Below are 17,058 nucleotides of genomic sequence, written 5' to 3' on the forward strand. Positions count from 1 at the left end.
TTCCCAATAAAATTCAGTTCAGAACCAGGTTTTCCTTACTAGTGTTTGTATTTTCTGTATTTTGTCCTTTGGTTGAACAATACCATTTTGGATTCTTTTAAACGTTGCCTGGGTTTGAAGACAGCATTTGGAGCCAATGGAATTTAATGCTTTCTGCTTTTTCTTTGAGGAGCAATCTCCATTCCTTGTTAATAAATGCCCACCAGCTTATGTGGCTTTAAAAGAGGATTAGACAAATTCATGGAGAATAAGCTTATCAATGGCTACTAGCCATGATGGCTATACTCTGCCTCCACAGTTGGAGGTAGTATGCTTCTGAATACCAGTTGCTGGAAACTGCAGGAGGAGAGCATGCTTCTGTGCTCAGGACTGCTTGCAGCCTTCCCATAGGCATCTGGTTGGCCACTGTGAGAAAAAGGTGCTGAACTAAATGGGCCATTAGTCTGACCCATTAGGCTCTTCTTATGTTCTTATATAGAAGATGATTTAGTAGAGCCAGGATGGAGAACCTATGGCTCTGATAACGTTGGACTTTCAACTCCTATCAGTCGTAGCCAGTATGGCCAATGGTGTGGGATGAGTTGCAGTCACTTTGGATGCACTATATTGACTACTTTTGCTTTAAACACTTCAGACGTCTGTACCACTGGAAGCTGTTGATGTAAGGTTCAGATTTAAGAAAATGTTAGTACTAAAAAATCTTAAATTTCCTTATTCCCTATCTCAGCTACAGCTGAAGTAGCTGTAGCTCTGTGGTAGAGCATCTCTTTTGCATGCAGAAGATCTAAAGTTTAATCCCTGGCAGCGCCAGCTAGGGGAAGGCATCTTTCTGAAAGCCGAGAGAGCCACTGCCAGTAGTGTAGACAACACTGTGCTAGATGGACCAATGAGGTCTGACTCAGCATAAGGCAGCTTTCTATGTGCTATAAGATTACAATGCCACCTAGTGGGCAAAAACTCCAGGACAGCTTTAAAACATGAAATGCTTTTTAAAAAAAGATGGGAGGGGAAGAGAAAGCCACAGTGAATAAAAAGTCAAAAGATTATATGCTTAACATGCTGAATGTCAACAACCCTTTTTGGGTGTTCAACTGCTCCCACATGATTAGAATCGCATGGAGACCAGGGACACATATGCCGATTCTCTTCCACCACATTCCCTATGCCTGGCTCCACCATCTTCCACATGTTGGAGGGTGAACATTGTGGAGAGTGGCAAGGCCAGGTATGGGGATGCAGAGGAGGGGAGAGGGTAGGCCAGTATATCCCCACTATCCCTCATACAAGCCTACCCATGTGGAGGAATCAAATGCCCAAACAGGGCTAACATCTCAATGGAGTCTTAACAATGTTTAGTTGTAAAAATGAAGGATTATCCTATATACATAAAATTGTAAGCTTACCATCATACATGCATTTTGCATGGCTGTCCACAGGTGCCATTGCAAACTACGTTGTGACAACAAGCTGAGACCTTTTGAGCCAGCAGAGGAGGGAGACAGAGATGGAGGCAAGCTGGAGTACAGGGAGGGGTTGGGTAGCTTTCTCGAGGGGTAGGTGGCAACGGTAGCTTGCTGGGTGGTAGGCAGGATTGGCTGTCAGCCTGCAAGAGGCACTGGTTTACTCTTCTCCTCCCCTGTCACCAAGCAGCTCATTCTGTTGATAAACAGCAGGGAAGGGCAAGCAAGGCTGCCATTCTCTTGGAAAGGGTGGCCTCCTGCTTCCCCTCACTTACAGAATCATAGAATAGTAGAATTGGAAGAGGCCTATAAGATCAACCCCCTGCTCAATGCAGGAATCCAACTTAAAGCATAACCGACAGGTGGCTGTCCAGCTCCCTCTTGAATGCCCACCACCTCCCTAGGTAATTGGTTCTATTGTCATACTGCTCTAACCGCTGGCATTCAAATCTGGCTTCTTGTGACTTGAGCCCATTATTCCGTGTCCTGCACTCTGGGATGATTGAAAAGAGATCCTGGCCCTCCTTTGTGTGACATTTCAAGTGCTTGAAGAATGCTATCATATGTTCCCCTCAGTCTTCTCAAGGCTAAACATGCCCAGTTCTTTCAGTCTCTCTTCATAGGGTTTTGTTTCCAGTCCTCTCTATATCCTTGTTGCCCTCTGTGACGTCCTTCCCTGGTTCTCCCTGTCAGGTTCCCACCTGCTTGTAGCTACTGCCTTTCACTAGGCACCACCAGGGATACCACCAGTCCGGACCGTCCTTTATATGGTTTCTCACTCCACTCTAGCACAGATCTCACTAGATCCCCCTGCTAGGCAGCACCACCAGTCACGTCCTATAACCAATACTCCCAGAGACTTTGCCTGAGTCTCTCTCTAGCTGGTTACTTTTGTGACTGCGTGCTTATGCTGTTCCCAACCCCCTTGTATCTTTATAGATAACGCATACAACTCTGGGTTGCTCTGGATACTTGAATTGTTATTATTCCTCCCTTCACCGCTGCCACCATTAGATACTGTTTCTGTTCAGCCTTCGTAATTACCTTGCCCTCCCTTCTGGTATGTATATCCCCCAGCCAAGGATCAGGCCTTTGGTAAACCAAATAAGTATTTATTAAATATCAGAAATAACAAGATTAGTTTTAGAATGTTTCACAAGCGTATGGTTTCATCTATTCGTTTTGTACTTGACTTATTATTAATCAGAACTCCAACTCCCTCTTTCTCCACTCCTGACCTCCACCCTCAAACACCTCTTTCTCCACACTCCCAACATCCACCCAGATTCAACTGTCAGTCTTCCATTTATACTCCCAGCCATTCAAACACTCAGCCAATCATCCAGCATTCTACTGCTCATGTACTCCCCCCTCCTCTTTCATTCCACTTACCATATGTCTTCTATATAAACAGCACTTACCATATTTACACTATAAGCAGGAACATCACACCCTCCTCTGAACCCATTGCATCCTTCTTAAACTGCAGTACCCAGAACTGGACACAGTACTCAAGATGAAGCCTAACCAGTGCCAAATAGAGGGGAACTAGTACTTCTATCACAATTGGCTCATATTCAGCTTGTGATCAACAATTATGCCAAGATCCTTCTCACATGTAGTATTGCTGAGCCAAATGTCCCCCATCTTCAAACTGTGCACTTGGTTTCTTTTTCCTAGGTGTAGAACTTTGCACTTTTCTTTATTTCGTTCTGTTGTTTTCAGCCCAATGCTCCAGCCTAGCAACATCACATTGAATTTTGTTTCTGTCCTCCAGGGTATTAGCTACCCCTTCCCAATTTTGTATCATCTGCAAATGTCATACACATTCCCTGCACCTCCTCATCCAAGTCATTAATAAAAACATTGAAGAGCACTGGGCCCATGACCAAGCTATGTGGTACCCTACTCATTACCTCCCCCCAGTTTGAGAAGGAACCATTGATAAACATTCTGAGTACGATTCTGGAGCCAACTGTGGATCCATCCGATGGTAGGTCCATCCAGTCCACATTTAGCTAGCTTGCTAATCAGAATATCATGGGGCGCTTTGTTGAAGTTGTGATAGCATTTCCACATTTTATCAGGTTAGTTACCTGATCAAAAATGAGATTAGTCTGGCATGATTTGTTCTTGTCATATCTATGTTGGCTTCTAGTAATCACTGCATGTTTTCAAGGTGCTTACAGACAGACCACTTTATAATCTGCTCCAGAATTTCCCCAGGAATTGATTAGTTAGGTTGTCTTGCTCTTAGGCCTGCTGAAGCAGTGGCATTGAAAACATTGTTGAAGGTAGGGAGGCAGCAGTGGCGCCAACTTCGAGGCACTACGTAATCTCAGGTGAACTGAGCACAGGAAAGATTCATCCTAGTCGCTAGGGAGAAAGGAAGGGAAACTATGGAGATTCCAAGGAATAGGGGGGGAAAGCAGATGTAGAAAAAATGCACTAAAGGAGGAGAAAACAGCAGCTCTTTAGGATCCCAGAAATTCCTCATAGGTCTGATTTCACTTATTGGCTAATAACACTGACAAGCAGTAGCAGCCAGGCTCAATCATTTAACATGAATCACTTAGGATACCTGCATGTTTTGCTCTACAACCTTCTTTCCAGGAGGACTAGAGACTTGTTTAAAAGAAACAACCTTGAAAGCTCACATTCTCAGCTACTTTCTGAGGGCATTAAGGAAGGCCTTCGAGGGCACCATGGTGCCTTTGGGCAATGGAATGGCAACCCCTGGTCTAAGGGATTGCCATGGGGGTGGGGAGGAGTTCGGCAGCGGTGGGTGTAGACAGGTTGGTCAGCGAAGAGAACGGGTGCAGTGCAGCTCTTATTTTACAATAAGGTGATAGGTTTGATGCACAGGAATATGCTGTGTGAAAGGACTCTGGCATATGGTGAAACATTAGACATTCATTTTAAAAGAGGAAGACAGTATTAAGTCCATTTTATTAACAATGCATCCCTTTGATAAGATAATGCTTCAGGAGACTTTTCATGTTCATAGATGTGAACTGTACACACTATACAAAACAAAAATCCAAAACAAAAATAGGAAAAAGAATCAAGGTGGGCAGATCCATTTTAGGACAAAGCCTCTTCAAAATTATACATAGCTCAATGAAATATTCATACAGAAAATATATAAATATTTTTTTTCTTTCTATGTTACAGGTATACAATATAAATCAGATTTCAATGTCCATTCAGTGACCTACAAACAACATAAACTTCCAAATATGTAGCAGCTTGTCAACTAAAAATAATGAAAAAAAGGAAAACATGACCACATGGGGCAGGGACAATAAGTTTTGAAGTTTTTCATACTCTTCCCCTCCTCAAAATGACTAATTTACATAATCTAACATCACACACAGCTTGGGCTATTGGCAGCCACTACTGAAGCACATCTCTCGCCTCCCCCTGCCAATTACACTAACAAAATATCGCCCCCTCCCCTCAAAGTTCTTGCATTTTGTGCTAATCTAACCTATGCAGTGGCAAAATGGCAAGTTTTCTCTTTTTATTTTTTTTGGCATAAATTACATTTTCCCCTCAAATTAAATAGTGTCTATTTTACAAGCAGGTCAAAGCAAAAAAAAGTGCAATTTCTGCATGCTGTGGCATTGCTATCTGCCTATTTCACAAAAAAAAAGTCCAAAGAAAAACCACTTTGACTGAAAATTTAAAATTAACAAAATATGTAGCAAATCTGGAGATTTAAGAAGATAGATCTAAATAAAAGATGGAGCTATTTCCATTTCTAGAACATGAAAATTTCTAACATGGATTCTACCATGTTCCCATCACCACTAGGCATACCTCGAGCCATCACATAATAGTGAGGAAGGGTAATTGGAAAATACATACTCATCTACAGCGTTAATTTTTCTGTACAAGAGGCCACCAGAAGGGTACAATAATAAGGATTATTACAGAAGGCAACCTTAGAAAAACAGTTTCTTTTCCCATTAAAAAAGGATCAACACATTTAAGGTAAGATTCAGCCAAAGCTAAGCACTTCTAAGTCTTCAAAGTGCCTCCCTTTGGGTCAGATCACACCCTTTTGATCTGAAACTTACATTCATTTCACAAGTGAGGCATTGACTTTGCAAATCTGAAGACTGCTGCTGGCAACACAAGCAACTGATTCTGGTTTCTCGGGTTGTCATCAAAACGCTTCCAGAAAAATATTTCTTCCTTATACTGCTATTTAAAGCATTACTGTAGGACATTCTGTTGCCCTGCAAGTATTCTAGAGTGTGTTTGAGAAAGCAAGTTCTGAATGTGCCAACGTATTTGCTAGAATACTGAATGGTGTATTTAGCAGCAGCCTAAACAGCAAGATATATAAAAATGGTTTTTTAACGCTTTTTTTTCAGGACTGTATGGCCCTTTGTCAAAAGTTTGACAATATGACTTGGATCCTAACCATCCCTTCTGTGAACAGAACAGAGTTCACATTCACAAAAAGAGGCAGCCATTGGTAGATGGAGGAGTTGACAGAAGTCACCCCGCTTATGTGAGCCTAGGAGCAACTTGGGATCCAAGCCTATATTGCTAGGTACTAACAATTCATTACCTAATTATCAGACCTCTTAAAGATGTAGAGAATTAGTAAGACCTAAAGGTTTTCTTTACCTATCTTTCTTGAAGTACCCATCTAACAGTTTGCATCATAGCCAGTATCTATTTAATCATTAATTTTTCTCTCACAAGAATTCATACAGTTATATTGGAATGCACCGAATGAAGGCAGAAAAGGCTATCAATTATAAATATTCTCTCATATGCAGTTTTTTGGGATATTGCATTCCCCCCTCCCCCCAAAAAAAGACGTGGAGAACTCTGAGATCTCTTTAAGATTCCATGTTTAAACAACCTCTGTTCAACTTTTACTGCAGTGAGGAGAGTGAGAATGTGTTCGTGCACATGACAGTGAGTGAAAGAGAGATATGACATCTGAACAGGCCCCCAAGACACAGTCATGCGCTGTAAGGGTTGATTCTGCAGCACTAAGATTCTTTTGTAATGTGCCTCACCCTGTCAGATCATTCACACAAAGACTTCTGCAGGGATTGGCTGCACTGATGCAGCATCTCTGATCTCCCAGAAGTCAAATTTACCTTAAGCCAAATCACAGTCACCACCCATCTGCAAAAGCAACAGGGGCCCATAGTTGGAGGGGCACAGCCCATATAATTCAAACCGTAATGCTGGCGTAGAGTTCCCTGTGTGGCATTGTATTAACCTTTTCATGGTATATTTCCTGAGGAAGCACTTAATGCTGGTTTGCGCAACTATTGATCCTCCAAACCAGATGCAGCCCACCAGATATGTACAGTAGCCAAGTGGGGGCTCAGTAAGCCTTCTGATTTTTCTGCCTGTTTGGGACTGTCAAAACACAGGAGGTTGTGAAACACCTTGCAGATCACAATACAGGGCTGTTCTGCTGGCTATGGCTTGATGGGTCAAACATTGGCCACATATGATCTAAGGATATGCTAGCAACTGGCCAATGGATACTCTCAATTCAAAACACAAATTCACAATGTTAGGCTGCCGAATACAGTCTGCCACATCAATTAACAAATTAAACTAAGCATAGAACATGTATCATATGGAACATTCAGTACTGACATTGTTACATCCACTATACATATTGAAATCTGTCCCCCACCCCCATCCCAAAAATGTACTTGAAAAATTCACTTGATAGACTTTGCAGTTTTGTTGGTGATGTTGTTGCCCCTGCAGCTATGGGTGGCCTTCTGGAGCCATATTCAGGATGGAAGTCAGAATTCTTGGCATGTAAAAAAGCCAGCGGTAACAGATTTTGGATGACTAGGCACTGATGTGTAAGTTTAAACATTAATATGGAAAATTAACAAGTAACATCTTTTCTCTAAAAGCTGTAATCAGAAAGGTTAACCATCTGGAAATTTCATTTTGTTAAACAGATCAATTTTTTAAAAAAAATCATCTACTTTTGCTTTGAAAGCAAAAATGCAAAACAGAGTTAATGAATTAACTCCCCCTAGAGTTACCAATGTAAAGGCCTTCTTACTTTATCCTAACTGAGGTAGTGTTCACTACTACTGTGTAAGATCAGCTATATCTGTTTATATTGGGAGTACTACATTAATCCTTTGGAGTGTACACAACTATTTGGTCTACTGTAGCTGGTATTTTGGTTGTGAAAAGAAGTTGTATTAGCAGTTTTGCCAAGTAATACTATAATAGGAAGGGAAGAAACAGCCAACTCTTACTTGCAAGTTACTCTTATTGGGTTACCTCTGCTGCCACTGTAATCATTCCTCTACAACTCAGGAAAAAAGAGGAAGACTGGTAAAAACCAAAAAAGGGAAAAACTGCCACTAGGGGCACACTGCTGCTTCTTGTAGCCTCTTAGTTGACAATTTCCAAAACTACCAAACTGGGGGGGGGGGGGACTTCCAAAAATTGGTACCGTATTAATTTGTTTTTGCAAAAATATACGCCATCATCATAAAGAAAGGAAGAATGTGAAACTTCTCCAATGATCCCCCTCCTGCTTTCTTTAAATCAGAAATCATAACCAAGTCAGAGGAGGAGAGAATACGTTTCAGAAGTGGGGTCCCTGAAGCTTAATAGGATCCTGAAATTTAGGACTTAATGACTGAGGATTAATGCATTTAGAAATGGAAGATGTAGAAGTTTACCCAGATTGGCCCTAATTAATAAGGTTTAGATCAACCCCAAAGAGCTCCGTTCCAGAAACGAAATTTCCAAAGCTCCTTGTACGTGAAGCGTTGCAAACCAACACTCATTCTTACCAACTGGTAGAACAGATTTTACGTTGGGCTTAAATCCTGGTTAGGAGAACCCTGTTTCAAAAAATACATAGTTTAACCTAGACAGAAAGGAACCCCTGGATTCTGAAGTGCTGGATAATTTAAACTGGGCATAGCTGACTCTTCTTTCAATTGAGCAGGAAGTCCTCTGGATAGTCTCACAAATGCTGTTATTGTAACTGCCAATTGTGATTTCTCCAGAAAGGGTGTTCTGATAAGGAGGACATCAAAGTAAAGATAAAATGCTAATAACTCCTTCCCCCCCCCATCATTTTTGGAAACAAGGAATACAATAGAAGAGGATGTCAGGCACCTAATCTATGGCTTGTGACTGACTGAGCTGCTGGATGGCCTTTTCTGTCAACTGCCTTTTTGTGAGGCTTCCAGGAGGAATAAGAGATCACGACACGCTTGCTGGGTCCTGTCTTGAATCAGCAGTGTAATCTTGGGATGTTTATTATTTTATAATAAATGTTATGTTCTCTGTAACATCCAACTGCCTCTGAATATCCCCCACCTCAACCCTAATTTCTGGCAGAAACTGCTTCGTTTTCCCCATGTTGGGTCCTGGAAGGGGAGCAGAATATGAGCCAAACACTTCTTGTAGGCGGACTGGTGGTTATTGTTGCGGTTTGAGAAGTTTTGCTTTGTACTTTCTTAATGGATACTCTGGGGACAGTGCGATATAAGTGGTGAAACCACTGTTGTTAGAGTTCTACTTGTAAGATGAAAGGAAGGCTTTTAGAGTGAGGGGATGAGGCTGGTCACATGCACTAAAGAGAAGGGCTTTGGCAAATAGGATCTTGCCACAAAAGGCTTAAAAGCCATAGCCGTCTTAAGAAATTTCCCAGTGTATGATCTGTAGGATTTTTAGGTTTACCATCAGCAAGGGCAAGAGCTGGATCCTGAGACAGCTGCAGCCCCAACATCCACTGGGAGAAAAGAATGTTTGATAATAAATCCACTCAGACTTTATCCCTCCTCTAGTGAGAAGGCAATTGATTAAGGTGGTAACTAAGCTAGGTTTTGTCAAAGGAATCTTTTGAGTCCTTTGCATATGCAAGAGACAGTGAATTATTCCTTGGGCAGTTGGGGGCAGGGGAGTCTGGAAAGGGTCCCTTGATTCTGCTTTTATCTGTGTTCCTGTTGGAAGCAACATCTTCCTGTAAGATACTGAAATCTCTAGTGTCCTACCCTGTTGACCTCAGAGACTGGGGTTATTAGAGTTTTGATTTAAGGGTGGGGAGAAAGGAGAAGGGAGAGATCCCTGTTTTTCTCAGGTGCACAGAGACTGGAGGACATCCGTGCCCATCCCTTGGAGGAACAAGAAAAATGTGGGCTCCGATTCCTTGCAGGACACACAAGAGGGGGGAGAAGAGAACAGATAGCTTTATCAGAGTTCCTTTCTCCAGGAAACTGTCAACTGACTTACTTCCTGGCTGTTGGGGAGTTTACTCACAAGTAATGCCAATGCTTCATTCAATGTTATCTTCATACATATCCCAGATTAGGCCAAAGTTGTGACAGCGGGAAATTCAAGAGGGTGAACATGGGAGAAGAGAAAACTACACAGATCTAAGACTTTCAGAGGTCAAAAACTGCTCATCCTTCAACTTGCCCAGCAGAGGAAGAGCAAGGAGGCCAGACAAAAGAGATGTTCAGGAAGAACTGCAAGATGAAGCTTGACCAAAAGATGCCTGCTGTAAGCACTTCCCAGTCTTCTGCTGAGGCAGAAGACCACTGGAAGGCAGCACTCCTATTGGTGGTTTCCCCTTTAACTTTTACAATCTGTTTTTACACGTTTACCATGTTTCCCTCAGTTGTGGAGCAATACCACTGTTGGGGTGGCAGTGGAGGTAAGGTAATGGATTTTATAATAAAAAATCCACATGTTCTTAACATTACATAACATGCCTCTTGGAACAAAATCCTATCACAAAAGTATCTATTAGCTCATTGATATGCAAAATTGAGCTAATTACACCTTGACACAGGAAACCTTGAATTCTTTTTAAAGGAGGGGAGTAAAAACGGATGGACATATTCTTCCCAGTACAGCCCTGCTGAACTATTTTCATACACAAGGAATTACAGAGTAGCCACAATCCACTGCAGCCTTTGTAATGAAAGTGGTTGGGTGTTTTATGTACAGGTTTGCATATATCATTTGATTCCATGGGAGGCTTTCAGTGTGGGGACAACACGTATCTGTTTCAAGTCTGCACTCATGTAAATTGAGGAATCTTACTAACAGCGTGAGGAGAACTGACCTATAATGATCACCATCACATGATTTGTGCATAAGATCTCTGAAAGAACACTGAATTAAAGCAAAGTAGTGACCACTTCAACATTGCACGTTTAAGGCTTTTCACAACAATTATCGGTATTACCCTGCAATTAACCTTTCACGTGTATAATCGAAGCTAAGTGGTAAGGAGAAAATTAAAAGCCATGGAATGTGGTAATTAATTTTTTGCCTCTTTCCTGATCCAAAGCAGCAATAGGTATATATTTCCTAGTTTGTCTTGATAAAGTATGCACCCTTATTTGACACAAATCATGCTTGTTAAAATGTTCACATTTAGACAACCAATTTATATATTGGATGAGCATTAATGTAGAAAACTCCACTAAATGACATGCATTATTGTATGTACAGGGAAATCTGATTCCGGGGTTGGTGATTTGTTCTTTTAAAAATCAAACTGTAGTGAAATTCCTTAATTGGTTCAGTTAACACATCATTACATGTAACTGCAACAAAACTGAACAGACTGCTAACAAATAGAAATGTTTGCTATTGTAACAATAACTTAAGACTATCGCAAGTTACTGAGAATTCTCTTTCTCTTGCAGAGATCAGAGATTCCCCAAGCAGTGTTTCACAAAAATTAGGAAAAATATTACAGAAAGCGCATCATTAATCCCTTGATGTCCATGGTTAGAGCATGCTCCATTGATGACAATGGGATACAGCCAAAGACACTGTGACTCCAAGTTCCAGGGTTAACAAGGCATCACTCTCTGTCCAAAACGGAAGCCAAAAGTCAACTATGTAAAACATGTCCCTGCACGCTGTCCTCTATTATTATGACGCTGCATTTAAAAATAAGTGAAATGAAAACCTGTCCAAGTGTTCGGTGTTTGCTTCTTCTTGCATGTCTTGGTAATAGTTACTTTCATTGTTTTAACAATTCCCCACAGGGCTCAGACAGCTGGGGAAGCAAGTTCCAATGAGGGGAGGTTCTGCAGCTCCAATTACTTGCACTCAGAACTCCTGGTTCTATCAGAAGATGATAGTTCTCTCTTCTTTGCCCAGTCAAATAGAAGTTATCCAAGGCTACCAGCAACTTCATATATACCACACCACAGAAAACAAGGGGTCAGGATTCAGTTGATGGGTTAATTGTTTGCTGATTTGCCGGTGTTGCTAGAACAGCTTCTGCTTCTTCATGCATCTAGAAGTAATTGGTACACTGGTAAATAAGCATTCACTACAAATTCATATTTGCTGCATGAATCCAGTAGAAACCTACTATAGAATTCACTAGATTTCACTTCTACTCACCTGTAAAAACTGGACATCTTGGAAGAGTTCTTGTATGAACCTTCGCGACGGTAATCGAAACGTGCAGTGAGCTAGCAAGTAGGACACTTCAGAGTAAAGGCATATGTCATCAAACGCTTGGGGAAACTTCTCTTTAATTCTAATCAGAAAGAACAAGAAAGCAATTCATAAGCCATAATTTACCTGTTCCATCAAAATATAACAATATAAAATTGTAGGGAAGGAAGCTGAGACAGGTATCTGGCCTTCTGTGCAAATCTATGAAGAAGAATCTCAAAGTAGCAAGCTGAACTCAGGTGAAAGAGGAACAAAAGTATAGCCTAGAAAGGCAAATATAAAACTGAAAAGGCTTAAATTGATTGACTCCAAACTTCAAAAGTCATATTCTCACAACCACTTCAGCATACGATGGCTTTACTTTTGCCAAGATGGTCATATCCCTGTTACCAGATGCTGGATTCAAACACTGGCAATGCTGGGTCTAAAGTAGATCTGGCATGAATTGAACAGAGACTGACATGGCATGAACTTGACAGTTTCTGGCAGTCACCACGCACTCAGGTGGCAGTACAACTACTGAAGTCATAACTGATAAGCAATGTATCACCAACTACCCTTGCTGAGGAACCTCTTGGGGAAAGGGATGAAGGGTTGGCTGATGGGTCATGGCTTCCATGCCATCTCTCAAAGGAAAACTTTGCCACAATTGTCAAGCCCTCCAAACCCATTTGCCAGTTCTAGAGTGGCAAATGGGATAGTCTCCCCCGCTGTCATTGCTATGAGCAATTTCTAACATATTGCCATTGTGTCATCTTTGGGCATGTGCTAAGAACTGATGATTTGATGATGCCAGCAGCTCGCCCATATCCATCCTTTTCCCAGCTCCAAAGGGAATCAGTTAATCTGGAGCATGAGGCAACTTCATCTACTGCCCTTTCCTCTGCATCCCTCATCCAGTGTAGAGAGATGCACTAACTACTTGCAGAAATCTAAATCTGTAGCAAGAAGAGAGTGTTACTTACGTCAAGAGACCGGTTTCATGACCTTTAGTTCCCACTGAACTACTCAAGTTGATCACTAATCGCAAGACTTCCTTTCTTAGCAGTATGCGGCATACGGGGGTATCATCTGGGATTGATTTTACACCTTGGGGAAGTAGATTTTTACAGTTATAAAAACATGATAAAGCAGCTGCATATGTATTGGCTGAAAAGACACTGGCCATCATTATAAAGCCTGCAGGATATATATTTATAGGCCAAGGAGTTGTTCAGATGTCACTCAAAATGAGTCAAGGGAGAACAAACAGAGATATGCCTGGTTTGGGCTTTCATTTCTACACATGGTATAAGAAACTGTGGAAAGACAGGACAGGGTGAAGAAACTGTGTGAGCCCAGGGGCCCACATCTGATCTCGCCATGCATGCAAGTGTAGGGTATTAGCACATGCTCAGAAAGAAGAGAGGGAAAAGGCAGGAAAATGAGTACCGCCTGAATAGCCCTTAAGAGAACACGTATCATCTTCAACTATTGTGCAGAAGTAATATTAGGCAAAACCTTATAAAGATTGCAGTCCTAAGCAGAGTTAGGGAAGGAGTATGTTCAACTGAGATGACAATACTGGCATGTAAAAGGTTCAGAATCAGGCTGCAAATGTCTTGAGAAAATAGCCACAATCAGAGGTAAGAAAAGTGATACCACGGTATGCCTAGGATAAAATCACTTACCTATTACAAGATCTGTACTCTTGGTGCTACTTGCTGAGCCATGAGATACAGCATCGCTACATCCTGAAATCCCAGAAAACTTTGAGGAATGGGAAACTACATCCAGGTGGTTATGCATGGTCTTTCCACACCAATCAGAATAAGGAATGTCTGAAAATTCTGAAGAAGAAAGAGAGGATACAATACGTATGGAATGGTTTTATATAGAAAAAAAACATATATAGCTTACTTGCAGTTGACATAACTGAATTAGAAATTATAATTGTGAACACAAAAAGACCCACGTGCATATGAACAATGGTTCCCATAAGCATGGATCAGCTGATTAAAGAAAGTTATTGCATTCCATGACAGAAGAAAGGGAGGATATAAATGCAAGAAAAGCAAGCGTTTTTATAAAAAACAATTCAGGAGTGTGAACTATATACATCCAAAGGATCAATGAGCAATCAGAAAAATGTTGGCTTCCACAGAACATGACAACCTGGGGATCTAAATTTAATTTCAACATAGGTTTCTAGCTCTCATGACATGAAACGCATTCCGGAAATCTATTTGATAACACAGCAGAAGCCCAAAACAAACTGGACAAGCCATTCCCTGGTACAGCAATAGGAGAGGGTAGTGAAATTTCTGGACTTTTGACTAAAGCAGGCCTAGCTATACTAACCGGTATGACTATATGAAGCGTTCACTTTGTTATTTTGCTGGAAGCCTAGGATGTGTGTGCAAACACAATAAAGGCAATTATCTTCAGTGTGCTCTTGGAGGCCAGTGTCTTCCATGTTTTCTAGAAACTGAGAAGCATCTGAACGGCTCGTGTTCATAATCTCCGTAAGACTAATTTGCTGACGAAGCATCTGGAAGGGACTTCTTACAAGTTCGGTAGAACCACATGGCAAATCTGGAAACACATTAAATTAAAAGGAAAACAAATATAAATGATAGGTAACACTTTCTAATGAAACACCAACTTTTGAAATTCCTCCCCAGAAGTGTCTTCTTTGGAAATATTTCATTCCTACAATATTTGTTAGCACTGCAGAAAATAAACAGACTCTTTAATAAATGTAACTTGTTCAATTCAATCTTACTGTAGCCAAATAGAGCAACCAAAAGTAAACAAAACACCATCAAAGAAGAGTTTCAGTTCACACCTTTCCATATTTCTTCCCTCCTTTCTCCATCAAAAGATGGGCAATTTTGAATCTACCAAAGTAACCAAAACAATAACTTATGTGTGAGGTGTGCAGCTTTGAGAGGAAACAAAAAACTTAATAAATCTGTTTAGAAATTAAGGGTATGCAGCAGATTCAGATTCATCCTGAACCAAAGTAGGCAACTTCAAGAAGGATCCTGGGCTTTTCTGAAGACCAGGATCTATCTGAGGCATCCCAAACCTAAGAGGTGTAGTTTGTGGCACCTTGGTGATTCCAACATTTAAAAAAAGCTGCAGAAAAGTCTCTGCTAAAAGGGAAACATCGTCTCTGAGCTTACAATATAAGAAAAATGCCATGGTGGAGAGAGAGGGGAGGGATGTTGAAATAAATAAAACAGCTGTGCTCTCCAGTGCTTCTCTCTCTTGGCTAAGTATGTCTCTTAGGAACAGTAACACTGAAAGAGGATCCCCCCTTCCTTGTCTATACAAGTGCCAGTTTGCCTCATTTCAGTCCTTATGCACCCAGCCCTTATTTACCTACCCTTTCTTCCCAGTCGTTACAGCCCTTTTTCATTTATTCCTTTTGATTTAATCTCATTGTTTGCTTTTGTCTACATGTTAGTGGCAGTTCTCACCGTCAGTGTTACACCCCTCCCCTTAAATTAGTTCTATGTCTGAGTGATTTTGCTTTAATAAGTAGTCTGCCTCAAGTATTTAATTTATTATAGTCATAGAATCATAGAATAGTAGAGTTGGAAGGGGCCTATAAGGCCATCGAGTCCAACCCTCTGCTCAATGCAGGAATCCAAATCAAAGCATTCCCAACAGATGGCTGGCCAGCTGCCTCTTGAATGCCTCCAGTGTCGGAGAGCCCACTACCTCTCTAGGTAATTGGTGCCATTGTCGTATGGCTCTAACAGTTAGGAAGTTTTTAACAGTTAGGAAGTCCAGTTGAAATCTAGCTTCCTGCAACTTGAGCCCATTATTCCGTGTCCTGTACTCTGGGAAGATCGAGAAGAGATACCGGCCCTCCTCTATGTGACAACCTTTCATGTACTTGAAGAGTGCTATCATATCTCCCCTCAGTCTTCTCTTCTCCAGGCTAAACATGCCCAGTTCTTTCAGTCTCTCCTCATAGGGCTTTGTTTCTAGTTCCCTGATCATCTTTGTTGCCCTCCTCTGAACCCGCTCCAGTTTGCATCCTTCTTGAAGTGCGGAGACCAGAACTGGACACAGTATTCAAGATGAAGCCTAACCAGTGCTGAATGGAGGTGAACTAGTACTTCACACGATTTGGAAACTATACTTCTGTTAATGCAGCCTAATACAGCATTTGCCTTTTTTGCAGCCACATCACACTGTTGGCTCATATTCAGCTTGTGATCATATTCAGCTTGCAATTTATTACCCCCCAAAAGGCACTGGATGGAAGTGAAGGTTGAGGGAAAAAAACAGAACATTTTTAGAGAAAATTAATTTTTTTAAAAGATGTTTTGGTTTTTTTCCAGAAAAGTTGAAAAAATTGGATTATGAAATATTTTCTTTTAGAATGATGAATAAAATGTTTAAGACAAGGTGTTCATATATTTACTTCCCCCAAATGATTTCAAAACCCAAGTAACAGCAAGACTTTTTAGTAAGATTATGTACCAGAATCAGATCATTACAATTCGTCCACACTGAGAATAAGTTGTACAATGATAATAGGATTCTAAAATGCAACAGCAAGATGCATTTTTGCCTCTAGGAGGCACTGGCTATCAAAGTCCACTCTGACGAACTCCATGAAGAGACACTCGTCTTGCACACGGGAAACAGGTTTAATGAAAAGCTCAGAACATACACTTAAATAAGGAATGCTAGACAACGCACTTGGATGATTGAATACTTCTCACCTGTGCTTAGCAAACAATTCAAGTATCTTAAAAAGACATTATACCACAGGGATGATCGAGAAGAGATACCGGCCCTCCTCTTTATGACAACCTTTCATGTACTTGAAGAGTGCTATATCTCCCCTCAGTCTTCTCTTCTCCAGGCTACACATGCCCAGTTCTTTCAGTCTCTCCTCATAGGGCTTTGTTTCCAGTGCCCTGATCATCCTTGTTGCCCTCCTCTGAACCTGTTCCAGTTTGTCTGCATCCTTCTTGAAGTGCGGAGACCAGAACTGGATACAGTACTCAAGATGAGGCCTAACCAGTGCTGAATAGAGGGGAACTAGTACTTCACGCGATTTGGAAAATATACTTCTGTTAATGCAGCCTAATATAGCATTTGCCTTTTTTGCAGCCACATCACACTGTTGGCT

The 17,058-nt window shown here is 41.2% G+C and overlaps 2 protein-coding genes across 11 annotated transcripts in view; one reads left to right on the forward strand and one right to left on the reverse strand.

The window, feature by feature from the left end:
• Positions 1 to 11,425, forward strand: part of OSMR (oncostatin M receptor) — a 97,865-nt gene extending 86,440 nt beyond the window's left edge. For 4 of the 7 annotated variants that reach the window (XM_061616816.1, XM_061616801.1, XM_061616809.1 and 1 more), the window contains 3 exons: positions 5,843 to 6,024; positions 9,800 to 9,995; positions 11,153 to 11,425. The gene's annotated coding sequence lies outside the window, so the exon portion shown is untranslated. The remainder of the gene's footprint in view (positions 1 to 5,842; positions 6,025 to 9,799; positions 9,996 to 11,152) is intronic. The other 3 variants (XM_061616825.1, XM_061616835.1, XM_061616844.1) reach the window with 3 other exon arrangements.
• Positions 4,391 to 17,058, reverse strand: part of RICTOR (RPTOR independent companion of MTOR complex 2) — a 124,027-nt gene continuing 111,359 nt past the window's right edge. For all 4 annotated transcript variants that reach the window (XM_061616766.1, XM_061616786.1, XM_061616756.1 and 1 more), the window contains 5 exons: positions 14,262 to 14,495; positions 13,592 to 13,750; positions 12,887 to 13,010; positions 11,865 to 12,003; positions 4,391 to 11,754 (listed from right to left, as the gene is read on the reverse strand). In XM_061616766.1, coding sequence (XP_061472750.1) covers positions 11,680 to 11,754; positions 11,865 to 12,003; positions 12,887 to 13,010; positions 13,592 to 13,750; positions 14,262 to 14,495 — 731 coding nt within the window. In that variant the 3' untranslated portion in view covers positions 4,391 to 11,679. The remainder of the gene's footprint in view (positions 11,755 to 11,864; positions 12,004 to 12,886; positions 13,011 to 13,591; positions 13,751 to 14,261; positions 14,496 to 17,058) is intronic.

The sequence above is a fragment of the Rhineura floridana genome, chromosome 1 (genome assembly GCF_030035675.1).
Source record: "Rhineura floridana isolate rRhiFlo1 chromosome 1, rRhiFlo1.hap2, whole genome shotgun sequence".
Lineage (NCBI taxonomy): Eukaryota > Metazoa > Chordata > Lepidosauria > Squamata > Rhineuridae > Rhineura > Rhineura floridana.